The sequence below is a fragment of the Neodiprion pinetum genome, chromosome 5 (assembly GCF_021155775.2).
Source record: "Neodiprion pinetum isolate iyNeoPine1 chromosome 5, iyNeoPine1.2, whole genome shotgun sequence".
Lineage (NCBI taxonomy): Eukaryota > Metazoa > Arthropoda > Insecta > Hymenoptera > Diprionidae > Neodiprion > Neodiprion pinetum.
In genome coordinates this window covers 26,478,140-26,502,074 of record NC_060236.1, presented here as the reverse complement: position 1 = coordinate 26,502,074, position 23,935 = coordinate 26,478,140, and the positions used below count along the sequence as shown (strand labels likewise).

At 39.1% G+C, this 23,935-nt stretch overlaps 1 protein-coding gene, 1 long non-coding RNA gene and 1 other non-coding gene across 3 annotated transcripts; 1 reads left to right on the top strand and 2 right to left on the bottom strand.

The window, feature by feature from the left end:
• Nucleotides 1–1,548: 1,548 nt before the first annotated feature.
• On the bottom strand, nt 1,549–21,355 carry LOC124220091 (RNA-binding protein 33). Its single transcript, XM_046628526.2, has 9 exons — nt 21,059–21,355; nt 13,198–13,449; nt 6,189–6,419; nt 5,669–5,847; nt 5,237–5,552; nt 4,649–5,095; nt 4,160–4,405; nt 2,943–3,156; nt 1,549–2,806 (listed from the first exon to the last, which is right to left on the bottom strand). Exons 1-9 carry the CDS (start codon nt 21,173–21,175, stop codon nt 2,712–2,714), a joined length of 2,097 nt encoding a protein of 698 aa, XP_046484482.1. The 5' UTR covers nt 21,176–21,355; the 3' UTR covers nt 1,549–2,711.
• On the bottom strand, nt 3,229–3,310 carry TRNAL-AAG (transfer RNA leucine (anticodon AAG)). The gene has a single exon. It is a non-coding gene; the product is annotated as a tRNA-Leu (tRNA).
• Nucleotides 19,949–23,088, top strand: LOC138190948 (uncharacterized). Its single transcript, XR_011177079.1, has 3 exons — nt 19,949–20,667; nt 20,736–21,036; nt 22,270–23,088. It is a non-coding gene; the product is annotated as an uncharacterized lncRNA (long non-coding RNA).
• Nucleotides 23,089–23,935: the final 847 nt, after the last annotated feature.

Genomic DNA, 23,935 nt, shown 5'->3' with positions numbered 1-23,935 from the left:
CGAATTCACGCGCGTATGAATGCACACGTATAAATGAATGTATAAACAATATACGTTGTAAAAAAGGTGTGAAATTAAAGCAATACGTTTAACAAACAGAAACACAGCGTACCTGGATCCTCGATTTTGATGCAAAAATAAATTAGCTGCAGGGCTTGAATGTTCGTATAAATTTATTTATAAATCCGAGGTGAACTTGATTGAAGAATTTTTAGTTTTTCATCGCCGCGATGCAACTTATTGACGGCACACACGTCACCGTGATGTAGTTAAGGAATCGCCGACGAAGCTTTTACGCAGCGATATCGACGCGCGGAAAGCCGTCCACGAAATGAGCCGATTATGCTACTCTTACAAGCGTCGCGACGCGACGCGTCGTCGGCTCGAAACGCGCGCAGAAATAATTCTCGTGTATTCCACGTGACTCGTAACGTTACTCGTTATCTGAAATTCCGGGAGTTTACACGAATTCGATCGATTTGGACACTCGATGTTTCCTCAGGCCGGCGAGTCACTCGATAGAATGAAATGATAAATTTGAAAATTTAACGTTGCGCCTTCGATTATTTTATTTTTTCCAATATCCCAAAGTCTATTGAAAATTCATCTGACTTTATTCAACCAATCTGTACAATTTTCCACAACGTCTTGTAACAATTTGTACATAGTTTTTTTTACTAATCGTTGCACTCTGCACAGATTTCGGTGTCCGTCAACATCTAATTAATGGAAATATGATTTCGCTTGTTATAAATTAAAGCACCGAATTATCAGCTACGGCAAACTGTAAGTTCAAATTTCTTAAGAAACGAACTTTAAACTTGACGAATCGAAACTATTCAGAGAAATAAAAAGAAATTAATAAATGTCAAGTGGAATAAAATTACTCAACTCGTTGCCGAAAAACTGTATTAAGGAAATTTTTAAATCTAACGTAAACTCGACCGCTCGCTTAAGACGCAATTTCGGAACTGAAAGGATGGGTAAACGTATAATGAACATGACTATACAGGTATGAAGTACGTCAGTGATTCTAACAGAAACGAGGCCGTTGACCCTACCTGTGAGATCATCTTCCGAAGTGACTTTGAATAGCCTGCGCACAAGAATCAAGGATTTATTACGTGCGATGCGATGCGTTCCAAACGAGTCGTCAATTTGCTTCGAAATATCTAAGTTTCGTTTGGGAAGCAATTTTTTTTTTTCATGTTGGTTATTTTTTTTTTTTTTTTTCATTTCTCATAAGTAACAAGGCAATCATAGTTTTAATTTTAAGTATCATTGTTCTGTTCGATCGAAGTCTACGAATTAATCCTTTTCTGGACAGTTGCAATAATCGGTCCGAAGTTTTCCATAAACTTCAAAGCTAAACTGTAAATCTTGCATGTAGTTGCAAAATTATCACTGTACGCGTTATTCGTCCCGATGCGTATTACTTACAGTTCTGTATAAACAGAGGACGGGATGTTTCGATTATAATCAAAGAAGTTTAGAGTTAAATTGAAACGATACAATTACCGTTAACAACGAGAGGAAAAAGGAAAAATATTAAACCAATTACGTGTTTTATTTTCTTGGGAAAAAAAAAAAAAATTATAATAATACAGATAAGTAAAGTGTCCATTATTCCTTAAAATATAACATATCCGTTATGTATATTATATATGTATAATCAAGAAAAAAAAAATGTACACGCTGTAGTAAATGCGGTAAAGACCGCATGATGTCGTTATCCTTTAGGCACCAGTTTTATCTACGTGTATATATATATATAATAGTTGTCTTTATTCTTTCATTTTTTATAATATGTTATTGAAACGTATATTACGTATGGTTTAAGTTAACGGAATAGCATCTATTCGACATTAATAACAGGAAAAATATTGGGGAAAAAAACAAACAAAAAAAAAAAGCACAAAGCGCCGATTTGAAAGACACATACACCTTTTATACACGCGTGTTCATACAGATTTCATGGGTAAAATCTAGGAAGCAAATTTAGCGAATCATTCAAAATAATGCTTTATAATAATTATATGCAATATGTATATATCGGCGTAAGGTATACATATATATATATATATATATATATATATATGTATCGTTCTTTTTTCTTGGAGTTTATTTTTTTTTCTCTTTTCTTACAATTTTTCTCTTCAACTGTACAAAAATTATTTAAAGTATCACTTTGTATCCACGTTTTTCTTTTCTTTTTTTTTTTTTTTCTCGTATGGCGAAGATATTTTTACGATCACCACACCTTGTATCGATAATTATTTTATCGTAAACATTTGTGTGTAATTCTATTACACTTTTTTACTTATTTTATTTCTTGATGTTAATCTTATTGACATCGAAAGATCGTTCGAAAAAAAATCAACCAATCGGCATCAGAATTGATTAAATCCAGGCTCATTCAACGTACGTTGATTAAACGGTGATTAAAAAAAATATATATATATATATTCATAACTGCAATCCTCACCATTTATTCTGCGCTAGGTGTGATAAAGGATTGATAATTTCGATACAATTTCGTTACACAAATGATAATAGTGACCGTTATCTAGCCGGAAATATCAAAATTTGTAATCAATCTCGTTTTCACAATGTGCGTGAGGCGCCAACCGTCGTTACCTTGAATCGTGTTCTTCTTTGATGCCGATCCTTTGACCGGAAATAACGGAGCTTTTTCGAAAGCATCTGCAAATTTAACAAGCGCAGTTGCAAGCGCAGCGACGTACGCGCTTCTCACGACGGTGGGCGAACGGTTCTGGAATCGAGCGAACCGAACGTGGCTGAACGTCTGGAAGAGGAAGACAATTATCAAAACGAATCGAGGAATTCGAAGGAAATAAAGATAAGCAATAAATTTGGTTTGGGTATGGAGAAAATACTCTCTCATATCTTATAATTATTGAAAAAAATAAAATGGTACTAACAATGTGGACGATTTTCCATGTCCTGTTCCTGTTGGGATTGGTGCGCTTGGAGATCGAGGCTTTCCTGTCGGCCTCGCTGTTCCTCGTCCCTCATTGGTTCTGTCGCCTGGTCGTCAGAGACTTCGGTGCGTGCCTCGACCGGAATTTCCAAAGATTCGACGGGCTTCAAAGGAAGGGGAAACCGTGGAACGGGGAAAGCTCGACCTTCGACGACCTGCGAACCGAAATGCGCGGAAAGTTGAGCGACAACGGGTGACGAAAGGTTAAGGGGGGTAGAAAAAAAATTTGGCAGCGGTGGGATTCGAACCCACGCCTCCGAAGAGACTGGTGCCTTAAACCAGCGCCTTAGACCGCTCGGCCACGCTACCTCGAGTGAAAGTGGTCCTCGGGTGATTCAACCCGAGTGCGACGCGGGTCATTTGTCGAAAATAGGCCAGTTATCGAACCCCGCTTGGCGGTGCGAGTTGACTCTATTTCTAAATGCGCCGCGGCATCGACTCTGTGGCGGGAAAATTCGTGCGCGTATCGTGATGTTGCTGCCTCGTTCAAATAGACGCTGCGTAGCTTTTTTCGTTTCCTCACGGAGTAGAACAGTCCCGATGCCTTAAATTCTCGGATAGTCAACACTCAGGCCGAGAAAGAAGGTGTCGAAGTCGCGAGGTGGACCGCGGCGCGGAGAACGGTGGCCATTGGCCTCGGTTCGTTACGTCGTGCGAGTCATGTGCTTAGGTATATTTGTTCCTCCACGATAAGTTGATTTTCAAATACATATGTGTTAAGTACCGTAGCGTCGTACTTTCCCCGGGTTCTTTGAAAGCCCCCAGGCCGGACAAGAATTTCACGTCTCTAGATGGCTTGTTTTCAAACAATTATAGGCGTAAAACAACTCTATACCGTGACTCGCGTAAGGAAGTTTCCTTGCACTTGCTTCTCATTGCGTCACTGCTGTGTCTCAGCATATATCCGTGAAATCGACGTTTTTGCAGGTACAGGTTTTACATTTTATTACGGTTCTGGCGTTAGCTGAATACAAGATTTCTCGGAATTCGTTAGAATGAATAAGCAAATAAATAAATAAGAAACAGCAAAGCCATTTTCTTTTCAATTGAACAATCAATTTTTAATAAAAAGCAATAACCCTCCTCGGACTTTCTGCTATTCGGTATCTACGGGAGGAGTGATGGCAATTTCTCAGGCAATTTACAGTAGCATTATACCTGGTGAATTAAATTGCGGACTTCGACGGGTACCGGGAAGTTTCTTTCGGCTTCCTCGCCCTGATCTTCCGGTCCTGGGAAAGGCTTGGCATCCTGCTGTTGTTCCTCGCTGCTGTCCGTTTGCTGCTCTTGACGACCCTCGATGTTACCGTGCTCAAGAAGGTTCCTGACCTCAATTGGAAGCGGGAATGGTCCGAGAGGAATTGGCCGAGCGCCATCCGGGAATGGTTTGAATTCCTGGACAATCTAAGAAGCAAAGGGGAAAAGTTAAGCATTTCGAGTCATCTAGAATCTACATTTGACACTGAGAAATTTCTCATCATAAAAAATAAAACACGGTGTGGCTCATATCCAAGTCTCGTGATAAAACATCAACAACAAACAGCTCGTGTAATATTCGTTGATTTTAGACACTCATTGTACACCTAGGGTACGCAATAAATGTAAACCAAGCTAACAAAAATATCGAATTTCACAATCATTCCTCACCTCTCTTCGCTGTCCTTCTGGTACCGGGAACGGTCTCGAGTCGCTTGTGATGTGCTGAATGATGTTCTTGATCTCGAGCGGAACCTGCTGGATGATTCTCCTGATCTCAATGGGTATTCCCTGGAAGGGTGAGGAAGAGTGTTCGGAGTCAGGATTAGCAGGCGGCATCATCGGTGACCTGGATTCCTGTGGTGGCATCATTGGCGTCATCATTGGCCTCTGCTGTTCCTGTTCGGCGAAGTGGTTGTTCGAGGATTCGGGCTGCGGTGGCACCATACGTGACATCTGCATGTGTTCGGGGTGGATTACTGGAATCGGACGGGGCTGGGAGGGCATCATCGGTGGCTGCTGTTCCTCATGTGGCTGCGGCGGCATCGGGGGACGCATTCCGCGCATCGGATCCATCGGGAAGTGGCGCAGTTCGATTGGGATTTGACGCATTTCAACCTGGAATAAAAATGACGGTAGTTACAATTTCATCAATAGAAACGAGGCTATTCGCGAAATAGTGAAAAAGTGGTCAAGTTCAAGTCTTGCTTCCGGTTAGAACTTCTCATTCAAAATTTCGAGTCAAGAAACCACGCTCACCTGGGGGCCCATCATGGGCGGCTGTGGTCCCATCATCGGTCTCTGGGGGCCCATCAACGGTCGCAGGGGTTCCATGCGCGGGGGCCTCATGTCAACGGTGAGTTGAGGGAGACCTCGGAAGGCGGGTGGTAGAAGACCGGGAGGAATGTGGTTCAGTCCCCTAGGATTGCTCAAGGGCAATTGCTGCATGTCTGGGACCTGGTACTGGGAGTGGATTTGGAACTGGTTGAAGGCGTTGGAGTCCTGTGGGTGGATTGGGATCTGGACGGTACCGAGAGGCACTATTATCGGCGTCATCATATCTTGGTCCTGAGCTCTGGAATCAATGACGGTTCTTGCGTTCGTTAAATCGGCCGAGAAACGGTGAAACGGGAGTGGTAAAGGCTCAGATAGTTTTTGCTCAGATAAAAAACAAATTAAAGTCGTTCTTACTCTTGTTGGGGGTTTCCAGACTCGCAGAATATGGCGATGCGTTCTCCAAGGAGCTTCTGGAAGCGTTGAGGATCGGTACTGTTGTCGATGCTGTTGTCGTTCGATCCGTCGGTCAATTCGCCGGCTCTCTTTCGCTCAACGACGCAAGAAACGCGGCTACGTACCTGCTGCATCAGAGTCTGTAAAATTTAAGATACGTGAGAATGTAATTACAAAGCCGAAAAGGAATTACCCGCGGAATGAGAAAAGGAGAAAACAGGACTCGGGAGAAAGTTCTAATGTCTGCAAGATTGGTGCTAACGATAAGAGGTCACCTAAGGACTTTTGAAATATGACGTTCACCTAAATTAGGCCAACCTTTTCTACCGTTTGTCAAAATTTACATTTTTGGCCTAGTTCACTGATTCTCAGTTATTTCTCATTGAAATTGGACTTGAATCGAGTCTTCTGCCAGAGTAACCTCGATACTCATTTTCGCTACACTAGCAAAGCTGACAAAAATTGAGAACATTTTCCTTACCCCTGCAATATCGTCGAGATCCAACTGAAGTGGAAGCTTGATGTGAACGGGTGGGAACTCGTCGTCATCGTAGTCGTCCTCCTCCTCTGTATCGTTGCTGTCATTGCTCTCAGCAGTTTTGCTGCTTTCGTCCTTCTGGACCTTCATGTCTTTGGTATCAGGCTGGACTTCTTTTTCGGTTTCAACCGAATTAGTCAAGACCTGCAGGGAATCAGTCGGATCGACATGGTCCTGAAAAACCATTTAAAGAGAATCCTGCATTAGCAACGATTCATTGGAGCGCCAGTATATTGCTATAATTGCTTTCCAAAGTTGACCCAAAGTGACAATGTATCTACAAGTGTCGAAAATTGATTCCGAGAAATCTTTATCCCGTCAACGACACGATCAACAACTCTTCGCCCGCTTTCACTCAATCTAGGCAAAGCCGATGTTCCGCCATGAAAAAAGGTATATTTATACGTAGGTTTGAATGCAAGCGGCACAAGTCCCGGACGTTTACCTCAAATGCGACGTGATTACACCAAAGAACGAATGTAATGACCCAGGTATGACTAACCGGAGTTTTTCCACATGACAATCAGATTGCGGCTTATACGATGTGCAATATAATATGCTCGCGACTTCCGGCAGAGGTTGCTGCACCTCGGATCGTCCCAGGATCGAAGTATCGAAGTGTTTCGACATCCACCGCCGACATCGTCATGGGCATTACCGCTATTTAAGTCGCCGTCACCGTCTTCGTTGTTGTCCGATTGCTTCCCCTCCGTCATGCCTTATATATACATATACACCTATATTCATTGTTATTATCGCAATAATCTGACGAGCCGCTGCTGTGCAGGAGGAGGTAATTAGAGTCCGTTGCGTCACGCGAGCGTCGCGAGAAAGGCGTTCTGTTTACGAGGCTTCTGTGTGTACGGAGACGTCAGTGTGCAATTTTACACGTCGTGTAACGTCTCCGAGTACGAGAATGTTCCTCGGGGAATCGGTATGAGTGACAACTTTCCAGTTAGCCTGGCCTCTCCGACTCTTGTGGTACCGCAGTCACTGACCTCGTGCGTTTGTTCCTTCGATCCCCGACTTTATAACCATCTCTGCATCTCGTTATACGTACGGTATGTATGAGGTATAGGTCTCTGTGTGTATGAGATATTCCCAAAGTTACGCACGGTTATCTCTGCGGTATACCGGTTTTTCCTATTTCACTCGTAGAGTACGCCTCTTGTTATGCAATTATACAAAAATCGTTACATTGTTCAAACCGGCATGTGTATAAAGTGTAATACGCGACCGACTCGACTGATTGTCGTCATTATCGTTAGCAGTAATATCGTTACCGCTTATGCCGTTGTATACATGTAACCCAGTTAAATTTCGTGCTGTAATTAAATCCAATTGAATCGGATTGTATAATTTTTTTTTTCGCACAACAAAAAACCTGCAGACAATAATTTTACCAAAATTTTATCAACTTATCGATATAAATTCCAATCCTGACGTCTGAATAATAATTCTGTTGATGCGTTTATTTCTGAAATGTTTGAGCTTTTTCAAATATCTAAGGTATAATCATTGCCAAGATTCTTGATCGTGTACTAAAATTTGAAACCTTATACTGCAACAAGTGATCGAATTATATCGATTCACACACGCATATATATACACGTCTCTGGGGTTTTATTTACGATGTACATGTCTCGCCGTTCTTGTACCGCACGCATTACAGTATGAATTTCTAAAGAAAGTTGTACGCCACGAAGTATAAGGTACCCGATACTTCCGCAGTTTCCGCCTCCTTTTACACCGCCGCATTGCAGCATGCAGTATAATTCTATTTGCTGAATAACTACCATTAGCAGCTGTATCGCGTATTATACTGTGATTTAGCGTATACAGGTTGTCATCGTTTCGCACAGTGAAACTTTGAAACGTTTTACTCGCTTTACACGCACTGCAGTTTCACAAATCTCCGACTTGAGAAGCCTTCGGGCGGTGTTTCTTCATCCAGCTATTACGCACGAACGCGTAGCTGCGTGCAGTTATAAAATTGTAATAAAAAATCGCAGCGAAGAAAAGGGGATTCGATGAGAAATAAATAAAATTGTTATGTAATTTAGGACGATGACCGATTTGAATTTTGATACTTCTTGGATATGTTCATGAAACCGGATGCATATCTCAAGTTGGAAAACAGTGGAAACAAATTGAAGCGTGATAAATTATAACAATTTTTCAACGAGGTGAATTTGAACAAGAAATAAAAAACCAGCTTACCGGTTTGACGCGAAGAAAACTGATGAGATAAAAAAAAAAAAAAACTAGCGATTTCGAAACTCGGAAGGACAAAAAAAAAACACGGCCACTTATTAACAGCTCTGTTGAATTTCTAACAATCAGGATAACGATATTACGATTCGTTGGTAACAACATAAATCGCACAGGACTTTCTAAATCGTGATAGAACCGAACGTACATACAGTAGAAACCGCATAGCAGATATTTGTGCAGAAAAAGAATATATACAATATAAATAAACAACGAAAGACAAAAGGCAAACAACGAATAATATTGAATCGTGGAAAGTTTCACTCGGTGGTGAAAATCTCGCGGCGGTAAAAAGAAATTATGTAAAGGAGGTTTAAGTGCGCTCCTTATTGGCGAGAGTAAAAGAATAAGAATACTACGGAGAAGAGGAAGAATCTAGAAGAGGTACGTGAGCGTGAAATCGTACGTATACACGCGATAATTCTTCAAGAATAATATCATACAGTACCGATGTGTGTGGGTGGAAAGTTTAAACTCTCTCGACATTTCGCGGTGCACGATCTCCTCGGAGATGACGCTACTGCTTCTTCCACTAGACACGATGAGCCGAGGATGGACTCGCGGAGATCGTCGTGCAAAAGTAGGTTATACTCACGGCATAGCTCCGAGAAGTGAACGGTTTATTAAGTTTTCTCTCCTAGCCTTAGAGCCTAACTGTATCGCTCCCCTTGCATCCATCAGAGTTCTCAATTCATCTCTGAACAGGATCTCAAGGAGGTTAACCAAGCCGGCTGGTTTGCCAAAGATTCATACTTTTTATCTATTTTATTGCCAGATAGTCGTACATTCGGGGTCATTGATTCCGAGACGACTTGTTTTTTGGACAAGTCGGTTAGGTTGGCAATGCCGCATCTGCCTGCAGCGCCACCGACGGCCGGTCGCGAAACAAGCTCAATCGTTGTGAACGTAACGTAACCTATGACCGTCGAATCTAACCCAAAAATAAAAAATTCGACGGTCATAGGTTATGTTATGTTTACGATGGCGCTGCGGGCAAATTCAGCATTGCCAACCTAACCGACTTGTCCAAGAACTTAGAAATCTCGGTATCACTCACCCAAAGTGTACATCGAATATTTAATAAATAAATACTTGTCGGAAATTTAAATATTTCTCGGATAATACCGAGAGTATAGATTACTAGAGGTAAAAGCAAAAGCTAGATATCAATGATTCGTTTCAAAATGCTTTGAAATAGTTTAAAATATATTAGGTTAGTTCGATTTCTCTTCTCGCTGAGTCATTTTATTCAGTGGACTGTTTTCTGCAAATTCATTGAAACATTTTTTTTCCCATGTTAGCATCGTGGAATATTTCATTTTACAATATTTCACCGATATTGATTATGATCAACGATTCACGGTATTTAATTGACTACTGAAATAGAAGGAAATTTTTTGCCGGGGTTTTTGTAGAAAATATAGTCTTCTGAATAAAATTAGCTATCGTTGAGTATTATCGAATGAATCTGTACAATTTTTACGATTTTACAGTGATTCAAAATGAAGCATGGATAATATAAGATAATTTTTAATCTTTTATTTGTAATTTCATTATTTTTTATGCTTGTATTCTTTGAAAAGTCTTCGTACGTTGCGAGCACAATAATTCGATAAGTATTCGATGTACGACAACCTCGTAATAAAATTAATAAAAATAAAATGATTGAAAAAAAAGTAGTGGTAAAATTCTCCGATAAAAAATAATAGTATTTTAATGCCAATATAGAAAATTTGAAAACATTGCGAAAACTCCTCTGAATTTCTGATACCTTTGAAATGGAGGAATCGCTTCCAATTTGACTAGAAATTCGAGTCTCTTAAATTTTATCAATATCTTGTGAATTTTTCAAAATTTATTCTCAAAATGAGATCCTGCGTTACAATTTACCAATTACATCCATATTAAACGCGTTGAACGGTCTTTTAGTCAACTTAACACACGCTGCAGGTGAAATTTGTCATAGACAAACGCGAAAAGCGGGTTAACCTAAAGAGAAAACTGTATCCTGTTTGACAAGCGGCATAATACCGGAAGTCCGATGCAGTGTTTCGTTTCTCGGTTGGTAAATAACGTTGCAATTGGCGTGACGTCGCTGGGATGAAAATCTTCTCCTGAAGAAGTTCGAATCTACGCTTATTCAATTTTATACCGTACAACTATCAGCAATTCAGACAATGATTACAGAATGATCGTGAGATGCAGTGTAAAAACGTTAAAATTAAAGCAAAGCTAAAACGTTGCGATATAACAGTAATTATAAACAAACAACAACGTTCTTGTATTAGTTTTACAGAATGAAATGTCAACGACCGCTCAACTGTCTGTTAATTTTCGTAAAAATAATAAACCATGACTGTGCACAACGGATTAGAAAGTACAACCTACGGTGACGTTTGAAAGTAATTACAAATCTCACGCACAGTATGTATACGTATAAAATAACCACATATTATAGCAAATTAAATATTCATCTTCTTATCGAGTGTTTTAAGTTACTCGTAGTTGTAGTCAATTGATTAGTTACTTCGCTGGAATAGTCAATAAATTGCTCGGTCATTCGGTTAAATTTGCTTGGCTACTTATCTTTTTATAGTATTTTAGTACTCATATACTACCTATATTTAATTTTAGAAAATATTGAATAGTTTGTGGGATTTTTTTTTTTCGGTATGTCTTTCGCTTTATTCTAACGCTTCGGTTATTCCGTCATTTGTATCGCATTCAGTTGTTCGATATCGTCAAAATTCACCCCAATCAATTATTGTCAAAGTGTATGGAAGCGACACATTTTGGTTATTCACTAATTTTCGTATCCAATTATTCAGTTCATTCGTTACTTAAATACAATGAAGGTACAAATTTAGTTGATCAATTACTAGTCAGTCATATTCAATGGATTAAATTGCAGTTGACAGGTATTTAACTTCGTCGATGTTTAATGATTTCTAGTTATTTTTTAGTACATCGATTTCCTAGTTATTTAAATAACGATGATTCCTCTCCCCCCCCTCTCTCTCTTTATCTATCTCTCGATCGCAATAATTCTTCGGAAACAGGAATAATCACACCGTTTCGCAAATAGGTTTAGATATTAACGATGTGCATGAATAGTGTGTGTGTACGTGTAACATAGAATAAAGTATAGTGTCTACTTCTTACATGCATTTCGAATTACGTAACCTCGTGTCGCGCCTGCTCACCTTGAGCACAACCTGGTACCGCCTTGTCTGATCTAGGTTTATGAATCTGCGATCATTACCGATCACAACGATCACGTGTATTTTTAGCATTCCTTTAACTAAACCCTGTGAATTAGTCGTGGGTGAGAATGATAATATTTATTTTACGTAAAAATTCTGAAAGGATTCGAACTTTTTATAAAAAAAATGAAAGAAACAAAATTACACCAAGGAATTACATAATCAATTAATCATCGAATCAATTGTAAGACGGAATAAAGGGAATGGCGAACGAATGAATTTTTCTTCACGAGAGTCGAATGCTGTGTGTAACGTGAGTTATTATCGAACCTCTAGGTCAACTTCCTGCTAATAATGACGTCTGTTTGTTCATCTCCGTACGCGAGATATACTTTCAGAGTTTGAGAACTGATTAGGCCTGGCTAAATATATACTAATGACGTTATAATACGTGTAGATTCTTCATATCCTTATCAGCGAATTAATACTAATTTCTAATGTAACAGAAATCGCGAGTGAAAAATCCCAGACGCGAAATGCAAACGCAGATCTAAAGCTGTTAGAAGTAATCGCTAAAACCGCGAATACCGGAACTTTGTATTACTGACGTACGCAGATTGTTGATAAGTTCATACTGTCAATATCGAATCTCTTATGGCTAAAAACATCCCATTTAGCTGAAGCTAATTAGTATAATTAGAGAGATATCTATACTAAAAGACATTAGGCAAAATTTAAATTGAATTTAGCACTATTTTGCTTCGGGCTTTTATGTATAAAAAAATTCTGTGTTTTATGAATAACTAAAATTGTAATTTGTTACAGAAATTGAACTATTTTTTTGAAAAATATTCGTAATTTTTTAGTGTATTTTTACTAAAAATCCTTTCATTGTATACCTGTACACACAGCAAGTTTAGTTGTAAATAAGATTTCTTTTTCTAAGCTTTCTACTTTCAAACCTTGGGCATGTAGCAACGCAGAGACAATTGCATCCGGCAATTATTCATACAATAGCTGGAATAACTTACGTGCTGAAAGAATTTTCCAGCGTTTAAAACATGATACTTTGAAGAAATGGGATCCATTCGTTGAATTTTCCTGATCCAAACAGGAAAAAGCGAAAAAAAAATTTGAAACCATTTGACCATTGATTAATATCATCAGCAGTATAATAGGAACAAATGATCATTTTTCTTTCCTTAGCATCGAATAGACATGACGAAGAAAACAAAAATCTACACATCGTATTCAGTTCAATTTTCCTCCCATAAATTTCCTGTATATCCATAACTATTCCTCTTACATCGTTAAAGTTTACAAATAAATTATAAGAATTAATTGGCGATATAAATATGGCTTGTCATTATCCAACCGACGAATCCTCAAATAATAACAAAAGTAACGAAGACTTTTCATCATCGCTTTCGATAGATTCTGCATTTCATATGGATAAAAATAAAGAATGTTCGACGTACCTGCACCAGAGCTTCCGGCTGAATATGCTTGATGTATTCTCCCTGGGACTGAGAGGCATCCTGCTGATGCTGCTGCAGCTTCATTTCAGCCTGAAGAGCTGCGATGGCTTCCGGGGTGCAAGAAGCGCGCGCCTGAACGTAGGATGAAGCCAAAATAAAGCAGCCCAAAACAACGGACATCGCGATCAAAGTTACGGCTGCGATACGAGCGATTTGAACCGCTGAGCTTTTCGTTCCTGGCCTCATGTAAGCCTGCGAGTAAAAAACATTTTTCGGCGTCAGAATGATTTTTACATAATTGTTAGGGTTGGGAAAGTTTGAGGTGTAGGAAAGAACGCGTCAACAAAGCACGATTATTCTACGATTTTGGAGTATCGGAATCGAGAACCTGCAAAAGCTCTGAAAATAAAATCGCGCGACCAACCGGGGGGGGGGGGGGGGGGGGGGGGGGCGAACATTCGAAAATTTGAACAATTTTGTTACAGCTCGTTATTGGAATTTGTGGAAACAATGATCGAAACAGAGAATTTGAAAATAAGACGACGATAAAAAAAGAAAAAGAAAAAAAAGAAAAAACAACGACAGGGAAAAGTGGCAAAAATGGTACACGAATAAATCAGCTGCGTCGAGACACTCGGAACACCGGCAAACAAGGATATATTTTATTGTTCTGCCTGCCATGACAGGACTGACTTGTTGTCACGGTTAGTAAACAACTGAGCCGAGGCCTTCGAAGCTCTGCAGTGTGGGATCCTTATAATACATTATCTAGTTGTAAATTATGTTACAAGTGATGAAATAAAAGCTGTGATTGAATAATGTATGCGAAATGTGGAAAAATGTCGGATATTTTCTTAACAGTATATTACTGCGCGTATATAATTGGGAAAACGGACTGATTAAACTCTAAAAAATTCTCAGCTAGCTTCTGTATATTTATTATACATACATATATAATATATATACAGAGTGAATTGCTAACGACCGAATGGTTTAACGCGCATGCGCTAAAATTCGAAGGCAAGAGCATTTGTTTCATCAGGGCGACCAACATTCCTAAATTCAAATGACAGATCGCCGCCATGTATGTAACCTCAAAAATGTTGGTCGCCCTGATGAAACAAATGCTCTTGCTCTCGAACTTTGGCGCATGCGCGTTAAATCATTCGTTCGTTAACAATTCACTCTGTATATAGTTCAATGCTCAAAAAAATTAGCGGAATGAAATAACCTTCGCGCAGAGTTAGAGTTCACTGATTATTCGCTTTTCAGCTATACATCTAGACGTGTGCACAAATATATACATATATATATGTATGTATGTATATATGTAATGCTTTTATATCGCTCCCAGAGGACATCGAGATGTCACTATTAGTCATTGACCGTATTAAGCATTGGCCTCGAGCTGATCAACCGTTAATTTATTAATTAATAGAAACTCATTCACCGTTTTTGAGTTGTTGACGCATGCAGAGAGCAAATTTTGAAAAGAAATTTTAGAGAAATTAGAATTTTGATTTCCTTCACGGAGACGTGCAATTTTCTAAACTTTATTTTTCGATCAATGAGTCTACCGAATTTACAAATTTTCATAAATAATTAAATTGTTTAAATATTTCATTGCGCAAAAAATGTTCAGTAGTTGAATTATAAAATTTAAAAATATATTTCACTAATCATTTTTTCAACTTAACCTAATATTATCTTATTATTATATTTCAAATTTCGTGCTCAGCAGTTGCGTAGAAGCGTGAGATTTTTTCTCACCAGGCGAGTAATGATTCTGATACGGACGACTTGTGTTCCGAAAGGTTATTTGCATAGTACCGTTCATGAAAATATAATTTAAACCGTCTTTAAATTTTTCCGTCAACGTCCAGGTACTTAAATAAACATATTTGCCGGATTTGGACGATATTTTTTTTTTTGTGCCGTGATTTAAGAACCAGCCACCGGTTCCTGTGATAATGAAATTGTTTTACACCGTGATTCGCGTGGTGAATGGAAACGATCCCCCGTTATTCGTGGAGGTGCATGAAAATACGGTACGAGGTACGCAAAAGAGCCGTCCGGCAGTGCCGAAATGCCTCCGTAATTATGCAATTTCGTAAACAGGTATTATAATAGGTATACAGTCGAATGGTTACGCAATTTCCTCGCACGTAATCACTCCACGAACATTATAGCTCACAGGCTTTGATTAATTACACTGTATGAACGTACATGTGTATAAATATAGCTGCCTGGTTGCATTTTTTTTTTTTCATTCATATTATCCGGCCAACTTTTCTCAGTTCATTTAATTGCTATCAGGCAGGCAATATTACACAGACATCTAGAGAAGATATTCGATGCACAAGCAGCTGATATTTATTGATTTGCCAAAGTAGATATCGACGATTCGTGTCAAATCGCTTCGGTATGGTTAAAAATCTTATAAATTTTTGGTTCGATTTCACTTAACGATGACTCATTTTAACCAGATGACTATTATCTACAAACTCGCTGAAACACCTTTTTTTCATCGTTTTAGCAACGTTGAAGATTTTATTTCACAACATTGCGTCGATATTTATTACGATCAATGAGTGGCGATATTGAATTAACTACCGAAACAAAAGAAAATCCGCTTCGGGGACTTTGTAGAAGATAGTATTCTGAACAAATTAATGATCCATTGTAGAGTAAAATCGAACGAATCTACTAATTTCTTAAAGTTATTTCAAACAAAGCATCAATGTCCAAGCTTTTTTTAATCATTTCAATATTTATTATTCTTGTATAATTTTTCAAGATTTAGCTTCGTAAATTGCAAATATAATAATAACTGGACAACCACTCGATGTGCGACTATCTCGTATTAAAATCAATAAAAAGTATCAAAATTTTATCGATAAAAATTCTTGTCACTCGTTTTCATTCTTCCTCTGTTTTCCTTACGATTGTCGCGAGAAGAGCGGAATTACGGAGGCTGTATCATCGATTAACGCATTAGCTGAAGCAGGACAGGATGGAACGGGTGGATATTCTACCGCACAGCAGTTTCCGGTTGCTACTAAATTACATACCGTAATATAATCGTATCGAATGAACGCCTCCGGCTCTTCGCACATATACGGTTGTACTTCACACACGCAGCAAGGAAAAAGAGATACCCAATATTATAACTCTATCCGGATTCGATCGACGATCGAGAAACCGTTGCACGTCAGATTTATCCTTCTTTTCAAAATGGAGATACGATATTGACGCCGCATATCTAAGCAGCTCAAACGTCGCGCAATAAACGACAAGTATGAAAATGTCGCGCAAAGTATTAAAATTCGATGAATCGTCGTTCTTTCATCGAAAAAAAAAAAAAAAGAACCGCAATAAAATTTTGACGCAGCCGCTGTTCCTCCGTTTTACCAGAAACTCGAGACAAGGAAATACGTACCGTGTTTGAATGAATTATTTTATTTTTTTGTTTTCTATGTTTTTACACAAAAACCTGTGACATTTCTTTTTTTTTTCATTTCCGTTCGAAAAATGGAAATCTTTACGAGGATACGCTTGTATGCTAAAGCTGCTGGAATTTGGTGAAAATTTGAAAGATACGCGGCGATTCGTGTCGTTCGAATAAAAACGAAAGGCGAAAGGAAAAGGAACGATCGAACAAAATAAACATTATTATTAGTAAATACGCGGTGATACGCAGTGCCGGGATTTTGTATGACCACCTTACATAATACAAACGCGAAAAGCGGACACGCAGTTACGGGTATTACAGGTATATCAAGCAGATCGTTGCACAATGAAAGAAATCAACGATAAAAAGACAGAATAAAATTGAAACAGGAATAGGAACAGGAAATGAGAATTATTCTTCAATATCGGAGTGTCTGTGCAAAAATGTGACAAAGAAAAAAAAAAAATTACCCAACTGTTACAGCGAGGTGTAAAAAAAATATATATATATATTTTCACAAAAGTTTCGATATTCAATTTTTATGAATAATTGACCAAATAATCATTATTCTGCACCGTATGGATTATATGAGATACAATATCGCAATTATTTACAGCTTATTTAATATACGTAATACGTTAAGGAAAAATGAATAAATAAATACATTTTAAGAAGCCCGAAAATTTAAAACCTGTGCTGTGTGATATGATTACAGCATTTAATAACGAATAACAGTAATGTTGTAATTAAATTTCCGGACATTATTCATTTGTTATTTATTATCGATTGATTATTCTTCACAGTTATAATTTACAATTATATTACATTTACTTTTATTCGACGAATAAAATGCTCGACGAAAGAGGAAAAATGAGGTAAGAGAAAAATAAAAACAAAACAAGCTTGCGAGAATCGCTGAATCCGCTGCAGAAAACAAGCCTGCGTCGTTCTCGAACGTGTATTTAAATAACATGATGCGTGTACATGAACATTGATATACATATATATATGCAAACGGCGTGCAAACGCGTCACTGTATACATACATAATGCAAAATTGCTAAAGCATTATGCACACATAATAAATACATGCGCGTGTAGTTACGTCTCTGTGTTTCGCAGAAAAGTTTTAAAAGATCCGTGAAAAGGATCCGCGTGACGCGGTCTCAGGTAAAACGAATACAAGGTGCAGGCAGTATTTGAGGATAATATTTTTACTCGTTAGCGAGCGTTTAAACAACGAACGTCCCTCGGAAACGAGACGTAAGAAATAACACAACACAGTATGCTGTTTAAATGCTAATACGCTAAACGCAGCCTCCCCAAGTATTGTGAGGATTATAAATGGCAGTAAATTCCCGCCGTTTACGGGTATATAAATAATGCATGTGGATTGCAGAGCTGAAACTTCCTAAATTCTTCTTTTTAACAACGATCGCGAAAGAATCGGACGAGGTAAATGATGGTGGAAAATTAAAGAGAAAGATGGAGAAAGGTACAAAAAATTGAACGAATTTATACATCACGTAGGTAGAATAAAATCATCGATTTGTAATCAACGTTTTTTGTTTTCACTTTCGTTCACGTAACATTTTCCCTCGTTTTCGGACAAAATTTAACAGTGAAATTCTAGTTTTAATTGATACACTCCTGGATATAGCGTATAGATGTGGTTTTTTACAGGTCGATGTAATAATGACTGTAATAATGATAATATATATTGCGAGGATGAAGAAGAGACTGGATTCGTTGAACATGGAACAGGGTTAACGATCTTGTGAGGCTGGATGTGTAAAAGAGCGTGAACCTCGCGTCGTGTTTCCACTCTATACCGATCCTTAAAAATTGTATCTTAGCTTCGCCCAGCAGCGTTTCTCGTTGTACAATTTGTCATTACAAGTGATCCGTTGATCGGCAAGGAAGAAGCACGTCAGACACGCCTCGTTAGCGGACAAACGTTATGTGCGTGTATCTCTCGTTATTTACTCAGCTTAAAATTCTCTCTCAGTGTTTTTCTACGTAAGAGCTTCTTCGACGCATGGGATGAAAATCGTTCGTTAAACCGAAAGTCGAAGGACGATCGACGATCAATGAAACCGGTCGACTCAACAACGATCTGTGATATTATCGGTGAGTAAATCGGGAAATCGTAGGGATAATTTACGGAAATCGTATACGGAGTAAAATAAAGAAAGTATGAGTAAAGAGAAATAAATAAGAAGAAGAAAAGAAAAGAAAAAGAAAGGTACGTAAAATTTAACGAGGATAATTTCACTTCGTTACAATAATCGGGGGCAAAATGATGAGAGTAGATACGCGAAGACGGAAACAATATGCCCCAACGAGAAGTGGAAAAGATTTCACGCTCAGAAGCCGCAAAACTATCCATTTCCCGATCCACGGAGCTACGATTTATTGCCCAACCTGCGGGAGGATCGGTAATTGAAACGTGAGCATTGCCGGGTACGGCATAAAATTCCCAGCCAACTAATGGACGAATGGCGAAGAAGAGGAAGAGAGATATACTCGCAGGCGATGACCTACTATCTCCTAGCAGAGAGTCCTCCTCTTACCAGCCGACGATCTGCACGGCTCGTCCACATCGGGGTCAAATTTTATACTATCTCAGCATTACGGCGAATACAATGATGCTGTGGGTGATACACGGTTTGTACAAACAGACGGAATCGTTCTTCCCCTCGCCCTCAACTCCCCTTTTCATTGTTTCGGGGCATTTGTCGTTGGCGTTAATGGGGCTAAAACGGGGACTTTTTGCAAACTCAAAATTTAACTTTCGACAAATTGTTATTATTGACGCATTACGGCGAAAGATCATTTGCAGCATGACGAGATTTTACGGTACTTCCCAAGTTTGAGCTGCATGCTTTAATGTGGAATTTATTTTTCTGGGTCTATTAATTGGACTAATTTTAGTTAAATTATACCACTGTGTACACTTTTAATTAAGAGACCGTAAATTTGCACGCTATATTCAGTTTTTAGTGAAGAGACGGATGCAAAAAAAAAAAACGACGAACAATTGAAACGATGATATTGTAGAATAATTCCAAACGGTATCGCAAACATTAGGCCCGAATGATGACAGAAATATGTTGGAATGTTTCTCGAATCACTTTAGGAGGATGTTGGAATAGTGCCAAAGGATGAAATGTATCAGAGTCCAGGCCAATGATAAACGAATGATTTATGAGTGTTGTTTTGAAGCAGCAATAATAAAAACGGACGATATAACATGCAATTCAACTATTGTCACGAATGTGCGAAAATTCTCTAGGAATGGAGATCGATTCGCATAATGTTCGCGTTGGAACATCGAAATAATTGAATAACAGGTTATAATCCACGATTGACTTCCAAATAAGTCTATCGCGGTTCTCCGAACGAGGCCGTAAGCCGTGACAATCTCTTCGTTAGATCTGAGACAATCTTTCTCTATTCTAGATCTCAGTCGTGGCCACGATGCAGCGTGAAAACGTGATGGAAAGTAGGGTCGATGAGGCAAGCCCGATTACGAACCACTGGGGCATAAGTACCCGGTGTGAGAGAAGACTGAAAACTCGGAAACCCTAACGAGAAGTGGAATTTAACGATTTCTACCGTTTGATTAAAATCGAGAAGGCCGGTTTCGGCTACAACTCGGGCATCAAACTTTCGTCCATCGATGGATCGTTTCGTCGAAAGACTGGGCACACGGAATATTCCAAAGGTTCACGATAACGCCGTGGTATTCTTTCCGGACGGCATTTACCGTAATGACACCCGGCACAAGTTGTGATTCAAATGGTAAACCTCGTTCGCTTCGATACCGCAGTACCTGGAATCGTGATCGAAATCCGAGCTTAAGTGGAACGACACGCATACCAGATTGAAGATAGAAGTGTCCAATAATTATACACCAGGATTTCTAATTCGTAATATCCGTGACTATCGCCTGAGGTGAAATCGGTCTTGACAATCAACTAAGAAGAGACTCACACCGTCGTAACGACAATAACTGCAGTGAGTAAACGTGACATCGACGAGTCAATTCGGGACAATATAATTTCTCCAATTTCTATTCATAACAGCGCGAGGTCCTAATGTGGGTAATTGGAATGACAACAATGACATAAAGACGCGACCACTTTCCACTACTCGGTATTAGATTCGCGTAGCTGCGATAATCCAACCTACGTGTCCTTCGGTGGTTCGAAATGGTAACGAAGTGCAGATGAAACGATGCTAACTGACATGCGAGACAATGAACGAGGAACGAAGTAAGATGACGAGAAGCCCGTCAAAGGAACACTGCAAGGACTAAGTCTTGAGCTATCCGTTCGACGAAAAGACGACTTCATCCATCAACGTCACCGATAACCCGAAATTACAGTAAGGTACTGGTTTATCTTACCGGTGGTGGTTCGGTGGTGGAGTAGACTTCGCTGGGCGCATAGTGGCTATGGGGTGGCGGTATTTCCTTGCCTCCAACGGCGACGGTGGCCAGGGAGTCTGGCTGATCCTTGTCCATGGTCTGGCCTCCTTACGGGACGTTGAATAGGGTGGTTGGTGCGATAAAACCGCGAACTGTTGCCCCGAACGAGGGTGCCGATGGAATGACGAGGATGTGATATTATCTGAGGATGATTTTTCGGACGATCCTGTCGGAGGAAGTTGATTACTCGGTGATTGGGCGAGCAGTGTGATGCCCAACGGTAACGGGCCGCTAGCCTAGCGGGCCCCTTCACCTTCCCCCCGCTCCACTAAATCCCCCCTCCTCTTCCTCCACCTCCTTCTCTTCGACGACGACGATGGACTTTCTAACCGCTGCTGCTGCAGCACCACCAACAAACCGAGGACACGGGCCGACCACGGCCTGTGCACCAGTACATCACCGATTTACGCAAGTCCACGGAAACCACCGGTTGTATTTACTGCAATCGTTCGAATTCACTGTGAGGAAAATTTTTTTTGAGGACTTGCGGGGACTATAATTCTGATGTCAATATAAGACTATCACACGACCGTCCAACACTGTCTGATGCGAATTAATTATACCCTAATTCATGTCAAGCTAACTACATCGATGTCAATACCACACCATCTGACGCCAGTCTAACATTATTTGATGTCAATGTGTCACTATCGCATGTCAATGTTACACAATCTGATGCCAATCTAACATTATTTGATGTCAATGTGTCAATATCGGATGTCAACGTTACACAATCTCGTGTCAATATAACACTATTTGATGTCAATATAACTGCATCGATGTCATTACCACATTATCTGATGCCAGTATAACATTATTTGATGTTAATGTGTCACTATCGGATACCAATCTAACACTGTTTGATGTCAAGCTAACTAAATCGATGTCAATGTGACACTATTTTATGTCAATATAGCATTATTTGATATCAACGTGTCGCTATCGAATGTCAACATTACACTATCTCTTGTCAGTCCAACGCTATTCGATGCCAATCTAACAGTTTCCGAGGTTAAGCTAACGCTGTTGATGTCAATCCAGCACTATCTTATGTCAATCTAACAATACCTGACGCTAAATTTCAGAATTGATCGCAAAAATTGTTAATTTCGATGTCATATTTTTTACAGCACACTTGGCCAGTGACGCGCCGTCTAAAGATGAAGAGGCGTTCGGACCAAGGTTAACTACTTAACCGAATTGAAGATCAGATATTATCTTCTTCTTCCAGATACTAAATGTATTTCACCGACTATTTTTTACTTTATCACAATCTTGTGAATAACAACGACAGTGCTGACTCAACAATGTTGCGAGTTGACGTTTCAGCAACTTTGAATATTGTTAATATTTGTAAATTCTTCTACAAATTTCTGTGAAAGCCAAAAGTAAACAGTGTAACTGAAAGCTGTTGAATTTTTACAGTTTAATTCGTAAACCATGCACATTCGATTCCCGTTTTAAAATAGTTGCAGTAAAAAAAATTGAACTTTTTGCCGGGAAAATTTGAAGAATTTCAAATTTCACGTTCTACGAACTGTACCCTGAGATCCTTCGACTGTATCGAAAGCCCCTCGTGAAATATTTCCTCGCAAATTTCTCTGGAAAAAATCGCGACAAAAACACAGTGAGAAATTCAGAGAAATTGACCGTGCGAATTTGCTGCTGAGTTTCTCTGATCGTGGGCTGTATATTTTTCCGAAAAAAATACGCTTTGCGGTTTTTCTTCGCGATTCTTACACTTTTCGCTTCAAATATTCCCGAGTAAAAAATTCACGTACAAAATTTTTTATGAACTTCACTGCGTGAATATAAAAAGAAATAAAATAAAACACTGAATCACTCTGATGTTTACTTGAAGCGAGATAAATTTATCATAGATCCTGCAACGAGCAGAATTCGCAGAGAGAATTCTCACCAGCACAGAGAGCTGAGTACGCAATGATTAATCGATGCAATACCTCTTCAATTGCTAAAAGCACTTTTTGCCTCTGCCGGTAAGAAGAAGAGATCCTCGTCGTTGTAAAAGTTTGTCAACGACTTTCATTTTGATCCCGGAATTATACACCTTATTAACAATGCAACATCCGAGTATAAAAATGATCGCAGCTGCCTGCCTTCGAACAATTACCAGACGTACGTATACATATATGTATAGAAATCGCGTGGGAAGAGGAGGATTTGGTTAATCATATCATCGGTGGATCTGTACATTAATGCACTGTACGTGTGTGTCGTATGAATTATAGACACATGTAAAGAAGGACACGAACGGAAACTGCGAGAGTCGTTTGTCCTCCGGCTTCGTTGTAATTCGAATTGCGTAACGAGAAACAAGTCTGCAAAGAAACAAAAACACTTCAAGAATCGTATAAACAAAAAATTGCCGCGTAATCGCAAATTTTTTTTTTCCGACACCTCAATGCTTCTTCAAATTTAAAATTTCTACAAACAAATGAATAAAAATATCACCACTATTCTCACGCTCTTTTATACGGTCAAAAGGAAATCGGCGAACTGTATTTTCTAGAACAAATCCATCCATGACAAATGCTTGCTCAAATCTCTGTCGATAAACGAATGGATCCAGAATAATTTTTTCACCAAATTGAATTTCTAACCACGTTGAGCCGATTAAACTTCACCGATATGAGAACTGATCGGTTCCGTTCAGGAAATATTCCTTCGTAGGCTAAAAATTTCTCGTTTATACACTCGCCATTTTTGTTTTCTGCTCGTCACTTACGAAATCACGTTTTTTCGCTATTTCACTTCAAAATCAAGCGTTGCAACTTT